The sequence below is a fragment of the Lemur catta genome, chromosome 5 (genome assembly GCF_020740605.2).
Source record: "Lemur catta isolate mLemCat1 chromosome 5, mLemCat1.pri, whole genome shotgun sequence".
NCBI classification, from domain to species: Eukaryota; Metazoa; Chordata; class Mammalia; order Primates; family Lemuridae; genus Lemur; species Lemur catta.
The window spans coordinates 84,843,734-84,862,445 of NC_059132.1; the positions used below are offsets into that span (position 1 = coordinate 84,843,734).

The 18,712-nt window shown below is 36.6% G+C and overlaps 1 protein-coding gene across 3 annotated transcripts in view; it reads left to right on the forward strand.

Annotated features, from left to right (window-relative positions):
- Positions 1-9,254, forward strand: part of INPP4B (inositol polyphosphate-4-phosphatase type II B) — a 325,665-nt gene extending 316,411 nt beyond the window's left edge. For 2 of the 3 annotated variants that reach the window (XM_045552212.1, XM_045552211.1), the window contains one exon: positions 7,527-8,886. In XM_045552212.1, the coding sequence (XP_045408168.1) occupies positions 7,527-7,701 (175 nt within the window). In that variant the 3' untranslated portion in view covers positions 7,702-8,886. Of the gene's footprint in view, positions 1-7,526; positions 8,887-8,927 lie in introns of those variants that run through there. The other variant, XM_045552213.1, reaches the window with a different exon arrangement.
- The last annotated feature ends 9,458 nt before the right edge of the window (positions 9,255-18,712 follow it).

An 18,712-nucleotide genomic window follows, 5' to 3' on the forward strand; every position in this document is an offset into this window, starting at 1 on the left:
CTAGAAGTTAAAAACAGTGACATTGTCTTATGTCTTCTGAGTAACCTCTTCATTTTGGAGTTTTTCCTGTGGTTGGCACAATGTATTCTAAATTAGATTCTAAAATCCACTTAGAAAGAAGAGAGCATTTTAACTGTGGGCAGTGGGAGTTATCTCTCTCTTGATATCCTTTTATTAAAATTTCTCCTATATTTAAATACAGGGCGTCCCAAAAGTCACCACACAGAAGACAAATGGGAACTTGTAGCTACATGTACCTCCATTTACAAAATACTCATTTATAAAATTTCACAGTTTTTTTCCTTTGTGTGGAGACTTTTGGGACACCCTATAGTTATAGTTTTTGAAAAGTCCTGGAAATATATTTTCAATATTCTAATTATAATCTTTGGAAGGTTTGGGTAGATAATTTATCATCTAAGAGTATTTTGAGTTATTTAATTTCATGGACCTTGATCTAAACTGAAAAAAAATCCGTCTCCATTTATCTTATCAGAGTACGATACAAGCAAACTGTGAACAGAAAAACCACATTTTCATGATTCTATACTTGCTACTTGTTGCTATAGAAGCATAGGGAAGACTTTTAAATTTATTTCCTCAACTATAAAATGTGTACATTCAACTTGAAAATTTTTAAAGTCACTTTTGCATCTGAGAATCTATAATCCTATGATTTTGTATTCTACTCCCAAAGCTGTTATTGATACCAGACCTGCATTATATTCAGTTTTACACAAATCTGTTGGGTTTAAATCTCATACAATTCAGCAGTCCAGGGCCTGAAACATGGTGCTCTATTAATATCAATTCATCAGATGCACATTGAGTCAAAGCTCTGTAAGATATTGGCTCTTAAATCTTGGCTCATAATTTTAAGATGGTGTCTCCATCCCTCCGACCTTGAAGCATGTAATTAAATGTGAAATGGTCTCATTTAGCATGGGAGGAAATCAGGTTGGTGGTCAGAAGCAGAGATTTTCCAATTCACTTTTAATTGGTAATTTTCCTTTGGGGTACTTGAAGAGCTATAGTGGTTAAAGGAATAAAATATCAAGTAGGAAAACTATTAATGAATAATTACCCAGCAAAGAAGATAGGAAGATTCTAACTTTTATTTTTAGAGGTCTGAATGATTTGAGAGGCTATCTGCAATGGGTGACTGTGATGTAGGATACAGCACAGTAACTGACAGAAAAGAAGGGAAATAAGCAAATATCGTCAAGTCACGCACGTTGGGTTTTATTTAAGGAAATGTCTCCTCATGTAGGCAGTGATGTGCTTAACAGTGAGACATTTCTTTTTACTCGTTTCTATTTTAAGTGATTGCTTTGACAGGTCTTTGAAGAAAAGATCATTTTCTATCCTGCAGATTCAGTTACTGCCCTTAAATGTCCGATCTTGTCACAGTTTCAGTGGAGACAACATTGTGATTGGCTTCTTAGGTGATCTACCAGTCAGCGATGGCTAAAACTGATGACATTGGAATGTCAGGGTACCTTGAAAGCCACTGATTAGTTATTTGTCATAATCTCCCAGTAAGAAAATTACTATTATTATGACTTAACATATCTTCTGCATTGTATACTCGCAGAATACTTAAAAACTTATGGGTGGCCATGAAGAAATGACCATGTGTGTTACTCTTAGAAGGAAGCAAGGAAGCAGTCCCAAGATTATCTGTGTCTACTCTGTGGCACAGTCATGGGCCTCAAGCTTTATGATCAATGGCTGCCTCCTAGGCCACGTTGCTTTAATTCCAGCCGAATATTAGGAGAATTATATGGGAGGCATTTTTAATGTATCATTCTAATCTCCAGAGATGAAAGTAAATAACAAATTAATTCAATTATAAAACTGCCCATCCAAAACAAAAACAAAAACCTTTTCATTTAATGATTTTCACTTGAAAGGCATATTCACGTAGACGAGAAAATTTTAAATGTGCTCTGGCAGTTATAGCAAAAAAGCCTTCAGGTATAAATTAGCCCCCTGTATTTGGAGTAAGGACGATTATTACAAGATACTTTCAACTTACTTTTCAGCCTAAGTACTCTACCCCTCAGCCAGGGCCTATCTGTAAGGTGGTCCCACTGGGAAAGAGAGCACTTCTGTACTATTATACTGGTAGATTATAGCCAATATTTTAACCTAAATTTGTAAACAGCATGTAATTTTTATACTATGATTGATAGATAGATAGATAGATAGATAGATGACTGCATACATCTCTCCTAAGATAGATGGATGACTGCATACATCTCTCCTAACATTGGAACATTGGAGAGGAGCCAAGATTTTGCTAAAAGTAAGATATGCTACAGGTAATCTTCACTTTAAAACTGTACAGATGAAGAGGGAGAGTTAGTGAGGATAACATTAATGATAATAATAATTACAATAGCTAACATTTATCCAAGCCTTATTTCATGCCTGGTACTATGCTGGATTTTTCATACGTCATCTTATTTAATCTTTTCAACAACCCTACTGGTCATATGTGTATGGAGAAATTGTAATGGAAAGAGGTTGAGTATTTGCTGAAGTTTATACAGCAGCTAGTAGGTGCTAGAGATGTAGTTGGAAAAAAGGCAAGCATTACTTCAAAGCATCTCTGTTGATTTTGTACATCTGAAACTACAAGGAGACCTTAAAGTCATCCACCCAGACTCCCTGGGCCCTTTATCCCAGCCCCTCCCTCTCCCCCCATTCCATCCCTGCCCATGCCTGCTTTGGCCAGACCCTCTCAGCTGGCTGTGGGTGGAACTGACTTCTTTGAAAAGTGTGTTTCCTCATTCCCAGAATTATTCAAGCATGAGGTAGATCGGTTATTTTCAACTATTGTTTTCAACCAGACCACAGCATGGTTGGCTTGGTATTTTAAGTTAATTCAGATTACTATGTGGCCTGTTTGAAATAATTATGACTATTGTTTGCTTGAATGTGGCTTGGGGTAGTGTACCAATAAATTCCTCTGTAGAGGCATTAACAAATGATATGGGTACAATCAGACTGCTCCTCCACCCACCCCTCAGCACACCCACTTTTGAGCACCAGTGGGGCTAAACCTTTGATTATATATCCCTACAGTTAAAAAGGTTCTAGAGAAATAGATTCGAAAAGGTAGCAATGTAGGCGCACAGAAAGCACTGGCTCAGAAAGTCCCAGACGAGGGTCTCCGAGCCCATGCCAGCGTGAGTGGGCTTCACTTGATTTGTACATCAGGCCCCCACTGGGCATCGCACACAAGGGGAGCAGAGCTGAGTTTGCTTTACGGACAGACCTCGCATGTGAAATTTGACTTTTCCCCTCTCTGCTGACTTGGCCACTTTCACAGTGGTCACCCCTGGATCACAAGAAGCACATTTTTGCTACAAAGTCTCTTTAGAGACCTGCATAGCCCTCAAATGAGCAATAATCCAGATTTCTTATATTTTTTTCCTTTCCATAAGAGTGCTTTTCTGCCAAAAGACATATTTTAAGAATTTTTTTTTTTTGATTGTTCCCAGGGCGAGAAGCTCTAGGGCCTAGTGATACGTGTATATACATATATATTTTTTTTTACTATGCATCAAGGAGGGGAATCTAGAGCCTTTGGTTGGGGGTGGGGGGAGGCGAAGGAAAAGCCCAGTAGTTAAAATGATTCTAGTTATGCTACCAAGATGTGTATACTTATTGATACACAAATGATATAGCAATAACTGTTACTGAATGCTTGGCATGTGCATTCTCTGTGCTAAGAACTTTATAAGTATTGACTTATGTGCTACTTCATAGCGGTTCTATAATGTAGGAATTATTGCTATTATCACCATTTTACAGATAAGGAAGTTAAGACATGACATGGTGAAAAACTTGCATAAGGCCACTGAACTAGCAAGTGACCGAACTGAGCTTGAAGCAGGTGGTCTGACTCCAGAGTCTGGGCTCTGCCCTAGTGTATCACAGCTGCTTCTACGTGTGTTAAGCTACTAATAGATTATAGGATTTGGGGGATATATGAAAAATAGAAATTTAAAATGAGACACATATTGGTAACACTGATGTTCTCATACTTTTGTCTTCTGCCCCAATTAGTCACCTAGAACCATCTCTGAGATGCATGTGCCCCCTCCTTTGGAGACTGCCTTAGGGAGCTCTTATAGGGAGAATTCAGAACACTGCCCTCAGGGGCCTTAACGTCCTTTTCTGTCTTTGGATTCTGTGACAAAAGTGGGGTCCATAAATGTGGAGTCTCCCCTCCAATTTGGTCTGTCATCCATTGGTTCAGGCCACTTCCCTCCCTACCTCCCTGCTTCCCCTGGTAGGTCTGGGCTTTCCCACTGAGACCCAGCCAGGATGAACAAAGCCTCCCATCATTCCTTCATGTTCTTTTGTCCTCTAGACTAAATTTGCCAGTCCTAGTATTAGGCCATTAAATATGAAATGTCCGATTTCGAATCAAAAGTGTAGTTTATTATATCTCACACAAGAAGTGGTACAATTAATCAAAGTATGCACCGAACTATCAACATGGTTTTTGCTTTCTTATGAGTGTCTTGTTTATGCCAGCAGCAAAGAAGCCTGGAGAGTGAGTGGCGATGAAATTGTGAAAGGAATTTTCCACAGCCTGTTGAGAATTGAATATTTTTCTTTGCAAGAAGTGGCCCAAAGCCTGGAAGAAGTGGTAGTCAGTTGGTGCAAGGTCTGCTGAATACAGTGGATGACAGAGAGTGTCCAAATCCAGCTGCTATAGCTTCAGCAGCATTGTTTGTGTGACATGTGGTCGAATGTTGTCTTACAAGAGGATTAGCCTGTCTTTATTGATCAATCTCAGCTGCTTAATCACAAGCATCCTCATGATTTCTTCCACTTGGTTGCAGTAGACATCCACTGTAATCGACTGACCAGGTTTCATGAAGCTGTAGTGGATAATACCAATGCTGGGCCACCAAACAGACACCAGGTTTTTTTGGATGAATATTCGGTTTTGGACTGTGTTTTAGCACTTCATCTTTATCCAACCATTGTGTCAAATGCTTGCAATTGTCAAAAATCATCCATTTTCATCACACGTAACAATGCGGTATAGAAATGGTTCTCCTTTATGTCATGACAACAAAGAAAAGCAAGCTTCGAGACGATTTCTCTGCTGATGCTCATTTAATTCATGTGGAACCCATCTGTCCAGCTTCTTCACCTTGCTGATTTGTTTCAAGTGGTCCAATATTGTTGGAATAGTAATGTCAAACCTTGCTGCTAATTCGCACGTAGGTTGAGATGGATTCGCTTCCACTACAGCTTCCAGCTTATCACTATCCATTTTGGTCTCAGGTCACTACATGGCTCATTTTCAAGATTAAAATCACCAGAATGGAACTTCTCAAACCATCCATGTACTGTGCGTTCATTAGCCACATCCTTCCCCAAACACCTCATTGATATTTCAAGCTACCTGTGCAGCATTGGTTCCACAACGGAACTCATATTCGAAAATAACATGAATTTTTGACTTACCTATGGTTTCACAAAAATTTCTTAAAAAACTTTGAAAGATAATCACAAGCCAAAATGTGTGTTTGAAAGACCGAGAATGTACCTTCACGATAAAAATAAAATAGGAAGTATCAAAGTGAAATGTCAGAGATATCAACTGTCAAACTTAGTAGTTAAGAAAATTGGACATTTCATATTTAATAACCTACTATATCAGGAAGCTGCTATAGGTAATGCACTAGCACAATGGAAAAATTAATTTGAGCATCCACATGTCTGCCCCCCTTTCTATCTTCAGTCTGTGATCAAATGCCACCTTTTTGAGAGAGCTTCTCTAACCACTCTATATTTAAAATTCACACACACACACACACACACCTCTCCTTTCCTGCTTTACTTTTCTCCACAGTGCTTTTGCCAGATGTTATTCTTATTTTTCTATCCCCCTCGTCCAATTCAAAAGTAAACTTCATGAAGTCCACTGTATTCCCAGTGCCTATAGCAGCCACTGGGTCATAGCAGACCCTAAAGAATTTTGGTTGAACAAATGAATAAACTATTTTTCTGGGATTAGCAATGTAGGGATTTCAAGCAAATAGAAGAAACAATATAAGGCAAGGGAGTTTTTCTTAATCACATTCAAAAGTATCAATGCCTTAAATGCTGCACCTTTTCCACCTCGTGTGCAAGAGAAAGTTGAACAAGTAACCAAGTTATGTGTACAATTGACAATAGGAATTATGCAGTCCAAAATAAACCCCCTTTTGCTCAATAAACCACTTGTTTTCCACACAAACGTCGGCACAGATTGCATAGTCCTTAAGTGTCTTACCAAACAACAAGGAAGCACCAGAGCATAGCACAGCATGGTTGATTTGGTGTTTTAAACTAACTCAGATTACTGTTTGAAATAATTATGCCTGTTGTTTGTCCAAATGTGGCCACTGCTGTGGTCAATGACTGTCAAAATTTTTCATATAGGAAGTGTTCAGGGACTACAAACATGTGGAAAGGGACCATGGCTAAGGAGCTTTTTTAGAAGTTTCCTTTGCATGGAATTTTTCATAAGACTGAGCAACAATCAGTTTTCTGCCTCAAAATGTATTAATAGAAGAGATAATAGAGATTATACCACCTTTTAACCATTGAATGTGACTGAAATTCTAACTACTCTGAATACTGATGAAATAGGACATGTAAAAGAATTTTCAATTTATATCAGTATGGTATATTTTTCAGATTTTCCATAATTGGAGCTACTTTTAAGAGAATTAGAAAAGCTTGTGTTTCACTTACAAAAACAATACACAACCTGAAAACTTAAATCTTTTGTTTTCTGAATAAAATTATCTTTAAATGTGTATCTTTCAGAGCAGGTATCCGTGGGACATAGATTTGTCCCTGCCTAAGTAAGATGAGCAGGAGACAATGTAATTTATGGGTTGGACTAACAGAAGGGCGCTGAGTCGGGTTTTGTTAAACTAATATTAGGGCTGGCAAGGATGACATGTCAGATGTTTCATTCATTTTAAAGACCAAGCCATTTCAGTAAATCACTTTTATACTTTAAGTACATTATATAAGTACAATACCAGTAGAGGGTGTGTTTAAATGTGCCAGACACATTCGTTTGCTTCACTACATCCTGTGTTTCTCATTTCATTTTTCGAAGATGTAGTTCGCAGATTATTTTCGTGAGAGCTGATCCATATTTTAGTTTTGCACATTGAGTCTTGTTTATTGCTGCTGTCATGCTTATTTTATTCTTCTTGTATATACATATTCAACCCTCATGAATATCATCATAGTCTTTCTCTCTTCCTTCTTGCACAGTGAAAAGAATCTTTTTTAAAAATACCTTTGTCAATATAGTACAATGAAAACAATACATGAGCTGCACTCGGGGCTGTTTAGCATAAAAACTTTGTCTGAAACAGCTGTATTGGATGAGATAATGCAGAATCTGTATTTCAGAATATTTAAGGTTGCATTTCTTTCCTGTGTGAACGCTATACTATTTTCTTTTCTTCCCTAACCCCCCCGTTTAACAGCAGACAAACCCAGGAAGCACTGAATGAATCCGATGATCCTGAAACAGGCTGTCTAACTGATAACAAGCCAACTTCTCGACACTTCTATCCTGTCGCCTTGCTGCTTGTCAGCTCGCACCTGCTAGTTGTGTGGCTTATTTTAAGTCTTGCGTTACTACTAGCCAAATACCAATAAGTCTTATGTTGTATTCCTTTCTTTTCTACAAATGACAATGGGCTTTAAATCATGGGGACAATGCTGTAATATTTCTACATTTTCAGATTCACAGAATTGTGTTTTTGTTTGTTTTTCCTAAAATCTAAAAAACGAAAAGTACTATGCATTAAGTGAATTATTTTGCTCTTTTGTTCATGGAAAAGTGTTTCCCACTGTTAACTAGCTCAAGAAGAATTTTTAAATTACTGTCTTTCGAATAAGACAAAAAGAACAGAATCCTGAAAGCTTGAAGTTCTGAACCTCCTATTCCTCTTCCCCTTCAATTTATTAAAGAAATTAAGACTGAATTTGCACAACACACTGAAACCCTGAGACAAGTTCTAGAGATGAGGGAGGTTGCAGACTTGATTTCCACTGTGCTAATATCATAGTTGTCATCAGCAGATAGGAATTTCTGTTTGTTTGTGTTTTTTTTAACCTGTTATTTTATTTCTTTGCTGCAATTAACCCTTTGCTGTCAAGTAACTTTATGGAGAGAATGGCTATTTATGTTTTGTAATTAAATTTACCTGTTTTGTAACTATTGTTTGGGTTGATTTGCCTTTCAGAGTACTTTTCTATTCTTTTTAACAAGGTCTCATTTGTGTCTTGATGCACCATTTCCAGCACTTGTGACTTTTGTACCGTCTGTGGACAAGCACTCTTCCTTTATAAAGCTGAGACTTGGACCAGGCTGTTCGGGAAGCCATTTTCTCTCTTTGTTGCACAGCTAAAATAATGAAGTAAAAATAGAGATAAGACTTTTCTTTAAAAATCTATAGGGCCAGACTTAATAAAATGCCTTATTCCTAGAACCTGCATCCTTAGGGCTACATATAGATTTTAATGTGTTTTAAAGAGACTGCAAAATTAATTTGTGGAAAAGTTATAAAAAGGCAGATATATTTATGAAATGAAAGTGAAGCTGTATTGTGGAGCAAATTATATTTAAAGAGTTTATTAAACCTTAAATGTCTGTTAAGAGTAAAGAGACTTTAATCATCTCTTTCCGAGGGCAATAATGGTATTGGGCCTGGCCTAGGATTTAATTTTGTAAGATGTATCATCATTTGTGGAAAAAAAAAATGTAGAGTTGAATCTTTGTTATTTTTACTTGGACTGTTGCTGCAACTCTGCATTGAACAAATAAAGCATATTTATTTATTCTGTGTTTCATGAAGTTGTACTTTTTCCCCTTTCACCAGAGAAGGATGCCGCATAGAAAATGTACTGAAGAATATCAAATGCAGAAAGTACGCTTTCAACATGCTACAGCTGATGGCTTTCCCCAAGTACTACAGACCTCCAGAGGGGACTTATGGAAAAGCTGACACCTAAGTTTACCAACCTGTAAATAAACAGGAACACAAATATGTTTCAGTTGGATACTTTCCATCTTGGTCTTTTTTATTTTATTTTATTTTTTTGTCATGAATTTGTGGGGAGAGATGATCGCAGATGTTTGCCCAAATCTAGGGCTTACTTGAATTAGTTATCAGTGTATTAAAAGAAATCCATTTTTTAAAACCTTACATAATACAGTATTGCTGTTTCTAGTTCTAAGCTTCTTCTATGTTTGACCCTAACTGATTGAGATGATTGGTTCAGAAAATTTACATTTCATTCATGGAGTATTTCAATGAAAAATGGTCTGAGAAAACATAGATTGCTTCGGTAGGAGCAGAGGTGATTCAGAGAGGGCCACTTTCCATCCAAAATGAGGAGAAGGGAGGGGGAACAGGGAGAGAGACTTTCTATGATACTACTTCATAGTCTATGAGAACACAAATTTAAAACATATTTTTCTAGTGAGTCAAAATCAGGTAGAATTAACTCATGATCTCGACTGCTAAAACCGTTTGCAGGTGTGGGGGTAAAGACCTTTGCTCTCTAGTGGAGATGTGACTTCTCCTACTACACAGGTATATGAACAATTAGCAAAGCAGTCAACAGACCTTTCAAAACCACGGCATCCTTTCAAAACTTTGACTTGGGGTTTGTAACCTAGCTGTAGAGTGTCAATATAGAAAGTTTAATAGCATAATAAGCAAAACACTGCAAGGAACTAAAATTGCAAGGAAATTAAAGATGAGCAACTTGTTGATATGCAAAATGAAAATCCTCATCAGCCAGAACTTCATGTTGTGAAGGTCGTGAATGTCAGTCAGTGAAACATCTTTGGGATGTTTTCTAGCAGTCACCTTAGTGTAATTATGCAGGGTGGCATAGGTTAGTATATGTAAATACTTTAAAACATATGCAACCATAGGTAATGATAAACTGAATTTCAAATTTCTGCTTAGTAAAATAACAACATTCATTAAGTGTTCCAAAATGTCAGTGTAAAACTTTCCTTAGAGATCACCTTGTATAACATCCCACTACTCAAAAATGGGTAAGCTAAGGCCAATCATCCCCAACCACCCAATGAGATAATTGCAGGATTATGATTATAATTTCTTTTACCTTCTTATTCTCCTTAACTTCCTAGCCTGTGGCTTGTAAATTGCTATGCTAGTTAGTTAGTTAAAAAGAAATAGGATTTATCACTGGAATTGAAGCTTAGAGTACGAAAGTTGGCACAAGTGAAACCCATTTTCTCCAAATTTTAAGAATTTCCTCTTTTTTCCTTTTTCATCAGAGGAGCATGCCAATGAAAGTGTAAATCTCCCTTGAAAATGCCAGAGGCTTATTACATAGACCTCTCTTAGCTATGACTACATTTAATAGATGATCATTATGAGGCTTTCCAAACCTTGTGCGCTAGCTCCTTGCCTAAGATTCCCATTGAAAGGATTCCAAACAGATTTCTAGCCGCATGTTGAGTTTTTAAAATTACTGCAAATTTTAGATGCCCTTTGGGGATTTTCACACTAGAATTATCAATTTATTACTTTAGCTAATAACCGGTGGCATTAGAATTGACGCATTAACCAAAATATTTACAGCCTTTGTAATGAAAGAATGCTGAGTGCTCTGAATCTATTTGTGAACAAAATTACCTTGATGTTCTCTGTTTTACCTCATTCTTCATTTCAGTGATTAAATATAATCTCTGAATTGTCCAATTTCATTTGAAAATGGTAGGTAGGTGGTTATTACCATTATCCCATTGGATTTGAGATAAAGAGACTAGGGTGACAGAAGTCTCCTTGAATAGCTATGAAACCTTATTCAATATATCAAATGGTAGTCTGAGTCTTGAGAGACTAAGTAATTTATCACTCTATAAATATTCTAACAAACAGTAATTCTTGTTTATATTTTAAAAAATCAAACCTCTTGACCCAAATATAGAAAATGGTTTTTAACTAGAAAGCCAATAGCAGGGTTTCCTGGGTTTTCTATATTTAGAAGACATTTCAAAGATTGTTTAAAGTAAATACTAGTATAGAAGTCTCAAAGGGTAGAACTTACTGTCATACAGATGCATATGAGTTTTTATTTATTAGCATAGTCATCTGTATTTCTTTATAGGAAGCCTATATTTGTGCAAACTTCTAAAAGTAGATTTCATCAAGAAATTTATGTTTTGTATTACCAACGATATTGCTTTTTTCCTGAGAGATAGTCCAAATATCCTTGAACCACCACTTTACTATTTCTTAAGTTACTAAGGCTTTCTAAATCAAAGAACAAATGTTAAACAAAAGAGTTTTTAAATCTCCCTTGCACAAACACAGCTGCAGTCACGCTATTCTATCTATATTTTCATTTAAAAGATACACCAGCAAACCTATTTTAGGAGATCACATTGAACCAAAAAAAATGAACCAAGAAAATGACATTTTCAAATAACATTTTTTTTTGGCTTGAAAAGATGTTTCCTTTCTAATGTCATCAAATGCAGATATTGATTCTGGATCAGCTATTTACTGAGCCCTTGGAAAAACATAACAACAAGGAAAGGTGGAACTCTGTTCATAGTTGAACCAGTGACAAAAGATCCACAGTCTGAAAAATGTTCCACAAAACACCAAAACACTCTTGGACTTTGAAAGTTTAAAATATTTGATTGAAGCAGACCCACGCTTAGATGCATTCATTCATTAATACCTCTTATATGGTTGGGTTTTTTTCTTGTAAATATTGCCTTGAATTTTGTCTGCACTCTGCTAAAACACCTCTTTTGGTCAGTTCAATAACTCAATGAGGCAGAGAAGCCATTTGATCCAGATGATAAATTGTACTACAATGACAAACTGCCCCGTTAGGGCAGTACTCCCGATAACTAACCTTCAACCCTGACTTTATAAGACTAACACCTCTTCTAAAAACTGTGAAGCCTTAAAAGCTAGCATTTGAATGGAAGAGAACTTCCTTTTGTTCCTTCAACTACATATGTTATTTCACATAAAATAAGAGTCAGAGGGAAAAAGGAAAACACTGTGATTTGTATAGAGTAATGCTTTTCTTCCCAAGCAAATCAAACCTCTCCCTACATAAAGGTTGATAGGTGCCGGTTCTAGCATACCAGTGGTGTGCTAGAACTGGGTCGTACTGACGCATGAAAGTTGGTCGTTAAACTATCAGAAATTTTGTAAGCAGGTTGTTAAACACAACCATTATTAAATATTAAAATATAAAATACAATTGAATATATTTTATTAAAAACAAAGGTAATAATCAAAACTTACCACTTCCTAATTATTTTACATTTTATTATTTATCTGTGCTCTTGAGGCTATTTAGGTCTATTGTATCTTTACAGTGAAAATACTGTATGATAGTTTTCTACTGTGCATCTCTTCCTGACTCTAGATCCAGTAACATCATCTTGGTAGCTTGACACTGTCCACAGTATTTACACCATAGAAACTGGCAAATGCTACAAGCTAGAGTTTTTAATTCCCGGAAAGGCAGTTATTAAACATTCACCAGCACAAAACTGAATGCCACCATCCCTTTTTCCAATAATAAATTATTGGAACCAGCATAAAATTATTAAAATGGTATTAAATACAATCACTCCTCTTCAGATGGCTATAATTTTGTTTTGGTTTTTACCCTCTTTAAAGACTCCTATGAGGCTAAAAATTATATTTGGGCTGATATTTTATTCACAATTAAATGATTAGATCATAGACATGAGTTTAAAGACTTATCTCTTGATAATATTCTGCAAGGGAAATCGTAGCAATGCAGCTTTAGTGTAAACATTATCTCAGGGCTAAATTCAGGGAATTATTAAACTAAGAAGAGTATTACTGAAAATGTGCTTCAGTATCAATTTTTTAGTTTATAATTTTGGCATTTGCTAAAAGTAGGAAAAATAGTAACAGATCACTGTGCCCAGATTCTAATAAATATAACTCAATTGAAACCTAAACTGTTAGATTAAGCAAATTAAACTCTGGCACTATGTTAAATCACCACAGATGTTTTAGGTGTTTGATTTTCAAGTAGGATGGTATATCATTTGTTTCAATATACAGGGCATCTTTTGTAGTCTTTTAGGAAATAAATTAACTTTTATCACAGATTTAAAAAACTGATCTTAGAAAAACTGTGATCAGCAGTTACAGGCAGCAGCAAACATATTGAACACAAAGCATCCCTAATAGCCAGAGGCTTTACAAATTATATGCTATTGAAGAATGATTTGCTGAGAGTTGTGTAGTTGATTGACAATTTTGGTGTGAATTCACATTCATTTAGCCCAGCTGCAATCTGCATAAGCTATGCTTCCCCCCCCCCATATTTATGTTTCTTAGTTTTATAAAGAAAATCCCAATATATCTTTTGTTTCTTTGGCAGCTTTAAGTTAGAACTTAGCTTCCAAAGAGATGCTACCTACAGCAAAAACTGTCTTTAAGAACAAGAAAATAAAATTAATGTTTTAGATAAAATATTGTAATCCATTAGGTTTGGAGTTAAGTTATGCAAATTTGCATTTTTTTTCTTTCTGAGTCATGGTGCACGTTAATCACTGTTTGGATTTTACTTCTAAGAAAGGGAAAGAAAATCTAAAACATTTCTGATTTAAAAGAAACAAATCATGTCTAGCTGTTAGTAACCAGGAGATAGGAAAAACTAGTAAGGTAATATTAAGAAAAAAAATGTACATGAAATCAGCTTTCCTGAGTTGGAATTTTTATAGATTGTATGTATACTTAGAATTTTATATTTAAAGGAAAGCTCACAAGTATGGTAGTGAGAGAGTAAATATCAAGGGGAAGAAGTGATGTTGCCTGATAAACAAATGTTACCAATAAAATATAGCTTTTAGTAAATACAGTTCTTTAAGAAGATGTTGCCCTTTCATATTTGTAGTATAAATACCTTCACAATATTTCTAAAATTATCTAAATTACTACCAGGTCATAAAAGGACACGATACAACAGCACATCTTTAATGATGACCTTGTGTAATTTTATTTACTAACAGGCAACATCGATTCAAATTTTGGCAAGATTGCTTTATTATCTATATAATTATTGTGATGCTTTCTATCACTATCCAACTATTAAAAATAGTTCATGTTAAGTAACTTTCAGACTTTCAAAAGTTGGAGTGAATACTTCTCTAACTGTATAGACACTCTCATTTCACCGCATACATATAGTAGTTTGAACACATACTTTTCATATGGGTATTTTATTTTATTTAATCTAACATATAACTTTTAGATTTTTGTGGTACTTATCTGAAAGGTTGGCATTTTTTATGTTTTTTATATATATATATATGCTAGATGCACCAATAATGTATTTCTAGGAAATGAGGCAAAAATAGATCAGATCATTTTATATTTGCATTTAAAGAAATATCATTTTTGTTTTATTATTCTGTGTAAACCATATTCATTGTACACTGTGTGTATATTTTCGTTTGAATAAATGTGATTTTTATTTTTTATGTTTCTGTCTTTTTCTCCCTATTATACATTTTTTTCATTTTCATCAGTGTAGACATGTTTAAACAAACATTAATTAAAACATAAGATGTGTAGACTAAACAATATTTTAAAGAGAGTAGGCTAATTTTCTACTGAACCACTAACCTACAGTGAAATTTCACATGGATACTAAGTCTCATTTGCACTAGCAGGATTCCACTTCTCAGGGTTGCTAGTCTGTGGAGGCAGGATCAACCAAAACATTTAAAAAGGTTCAAGAACCAAGGCCGGGCACAGTGGCTCACGCCTGTAATCCTAGCACTCTGGGAGGCCGAGGCCGGTGGATCACTTGAGGTCAGGAGTTCGAGACCAGCTCTGAGCAAGAGCGAGACCCCATCTCTACTAAAAAAAAAAAAAAAAAATTGAAAGAAATTATCTGGCCAACTAAAAATATATATAGAAAAAATTAGCTGGGCATGGTGGCACATGCCTGTAGTCCCAGCTACTCGGGAGGCTGAGGCAGTAGGATCACTTAAGCCCAGGAGTTTGAGGTTGCTGCAAGCTAGGCTGATGCCATGGCACTCACTCTAGCCTGGGCAACAGAGCGAGACTCTGTCTCAAAAAAAAAAAAAAAAAATACAGATTGAACTCCTTGTTCTACTACTTTCCCCCGCCTCACTACTGCACTTGACTAGTCTTAAGGAAAAAAAAAAAAAAAAAAAGGTTCAAGAACCAGGTGTTACTGGTTTAAGATTGAGCTAATCATTGATCTTTGTTGTCAAGATTACATGTAAAGTCATTTGAACACACCAGGATAACTTGCCCTTATAGACTATTTGAATCTGATCATTTATAATTCATTATAGCAGTTGATAATACAAAGCAAATTCCAAAAAGTTATAATTAGATCTTGTTACAAAGGAATTAGCCAAATGAGGCCCTGTTTGCAGGCAAAGAAAGAATGAAATTTTGCCACCTGGAGAATTTCAAGGACCTATCTGATCTTGCAGCAAGAAACATTCCTATGCTATAATGTCTTCGCCGTTGGTAAATGTTTGGACTAATGTGTCTTTCTGTATCTGAGCAGGAACCAAGCTGGAGGTAGCCCCATGGTGAAACAATGCGTGGTGAATTCTAGCAAAATGCTGCCTGCTATGAAGCCAGAAGGGTAGCCTGAACGAAGTAATAGCACTGTTATCCTAAACATCCATGGAAAGGCTCCTTGAGTATTATAAGAGAATGACATACCACGCAAAATTAGCGTACAACAAGGGACTCAGAAAATTTGTCCCAGGGCTTTATTTTGGATTTACCAGAGAGTGGAATCAGGAGGGAGGGAGGCTGTAGTGGGATCTTGTCAACCCACAGCTTGTTCTAAGCCAGATTAGCCACAGGGCACGGTTCTGTAGTTCTGTGCCTCTAACAGCAAACACAGTTCTCTGTTCTCTCAAAGGTTCTAATGAATAAAGGTGATTCAGGAACCTAAGTCTTTTGATAAACTTTAAGTGAAAAGGGAAAAAGATGGGGGAAAGCATGTTTGGGTAGAACACCAGAAATGTGGTACTCAAGCGTGAAAAGCTATCTTCTATCTCTTCATCCACATGACTTTGTTTTACATCATAGCCCTTAGTTTCAGAATTAAACAATAACAGTGACAATAATGACCTGGCTTTTGTCTAGTATGATGGTTTCTCTGTTCTTTAACCAACTGACCATAAACTACCACCTCCTTTGTGATCATTCACCTCCTCTGACTTTAAGTGCATACTTCTAGCACTCTCTAGTCTCAGCTACCGGCTTCTGCTTCCTTCACCTGTTTCTTGCATTTAGGAATGGCCCAAAACTCTAAATTCAAATATTCTTCCTTGCACAGTTGACATGCTCTTTCCTAAAATCACAGCTACTATTTCAAAGAAGAAAACTCCAACAGAAGGCTGAGGAATGTGGGCTTTTGAGTTAGAATGCCTGGATACAGATTTTGGTTCCCCCACTTATTAGATGTGGGCCTATATGTCACGTTATTTAGTGTTTCCATGTCTTCACATTTTTATCTATAAAATGAGGGTAGAAATAATATGTCTATTTCTTTGTGAGAAAATATCTGTACGGCCCTTTGCACAATGCCCATTGTGCTGCATCTTCTCTGCCAGCACCCGGCATCCGTTCCCAATATATTTTATGTCCCTGCAGTCACGCCATCTGAAACATAGACTGGAAGACTAAAAACTATGTTTCCCCCACACACTTACCACGAGTCTTCATGATATTCTGTAGGTTCTGGCAATGAGATTCATTTACACCATATTTGGATGGCAGAAAGGAATGGGAGGCAGTTTATATTGTTTACACCAGTGTGGGCAGACAGGCATATTGCAGTAGAGTGTAAGCAGCAATTGGACTCCTTTATCTATTGTCAACTCACCAGCTTGCCAGTTGGGGTGGCTGTCACTTCAGCAGTGGTAGAAGCCACAGAAACAGCATTTTTTTGACCTCTAGCTGCCAGTACTACTTCCTAACAACCGGATCAGAGGTATTTGAAGCCAGAAGCCTAATAAGGGTCCACTTATGACATAAGTTTCCTCTAGGTTTTCCAATGATCATACAAACATCTAATTCCCTATATTAAATGTACTAAATTATCTGCTGCTATAAATAACTGGACTGGATTTTATTTCCATAACTGAACTCTCTGATATGCTTAACACAGAGTACATACTCAATAAATTTACTTTTTTAATATTTGTTGCCAATTAACCTGTTTATCTTTGATCTTTTAGCTGGGCTCCAGCACTGCCTTCCCAAGTAACTGCTGGCTATTTGTGAATGAATATGTTTTAGGATATTCATAATTCCATGGCCCTCCTCCCAAGTCATGCAACCTTCTCATTCCATTAACAGCCTCCTCTGTTAACGGAATCCATATCCTTGTCACACAGGGTCACAAGTTTGAATCAGCTTTAAGACTTCCATCTCTGTTGGCACATGATATTCTGTTTGTCACTAAGGTTTGTAAATTTTAGCACTACTTCACCTCATAACTGTTACCTCCTCTTTCATTGCCAAAGGAATTTCCTTTCTATGAGTCTTTTTCTTTTTTTTTTTTTTAGAGAGAGTCTCGTTCTGTTGCCGGGCTAGAGTGCCGTGGCATCAGCCTAGCAATCCTCCTGCCTCAGTCTCCTGAGTAGCTGGGACTACAGGCATGCGCCACCATGCCCAGCTAGTTTTTCTACATATATATTTTAGGTGTCCATATAATTTCTTTCCATTTTTAGTAGAGACGGGGTCTCGCTCTTGCTCAGTCTGGTCTCAAACTCCTGAGCTCAAACAATCTGCCCGCCTCAGCCTCCCACAGTGCTAGGATTACAGGCGTGAGCCACCGCACCCGGCCTCTATGAGTCTTTTATTACTCCTTTAACTGTTGTTGAATCCAAACTGAATGAAGTCTGGTAGTCAATGATATCTCCAATTTCATCTCACCTTCCCTACTAAAGCTTGTTTTCCATCCCCTGTGGTTCTGTCCTCCACACACATCCACACTAGGAGTCTGTGTGCGTGACGCATGTCCCTTACACACACACACACACACACACACACACACACACACATACACACAATCTCATACACACAGGCAAACTCTCTCTTCTAAATTTCCTCTAAGGCTATTTCCTTTATTTTCACCATTCTCAGAGCTCTTGCTCGAGGATTAATACATATGCCTCTTAATCAAAAGCAATCTTTCCATATCAGTCTAAATGGAATTATTCACCTTTGTTCTAATTCTTCTATATCATACCTGTATGATTCACTTACTCATTCATACATTCGTTTGTATATTCTTTCATTCAGCAGGGACTTTTGAGTACCTGTGTAGCTGGCACTAAGTTAGACACAGGGTATTTAGTGGTAGGAAAGAGATATGATTCTTCCATTCATGAAATGTACAGTCCAGTTTTGTGAGGGAAGCAGACAAAAAGAAAACCAAATAAATGACAAATAATTATTAGTCATCATGTATGATATGAAGTTAATGACCCAAAGAGCTTTGATGGAGAATCATGATGTGGGTCAGGAGTTACTTGTTTTAGAAACAGTGGTCAGAGTTGATCTTCCTGCCAAGATGTGACTTAGAGTGAGCTACAAAGGAGGAGAAT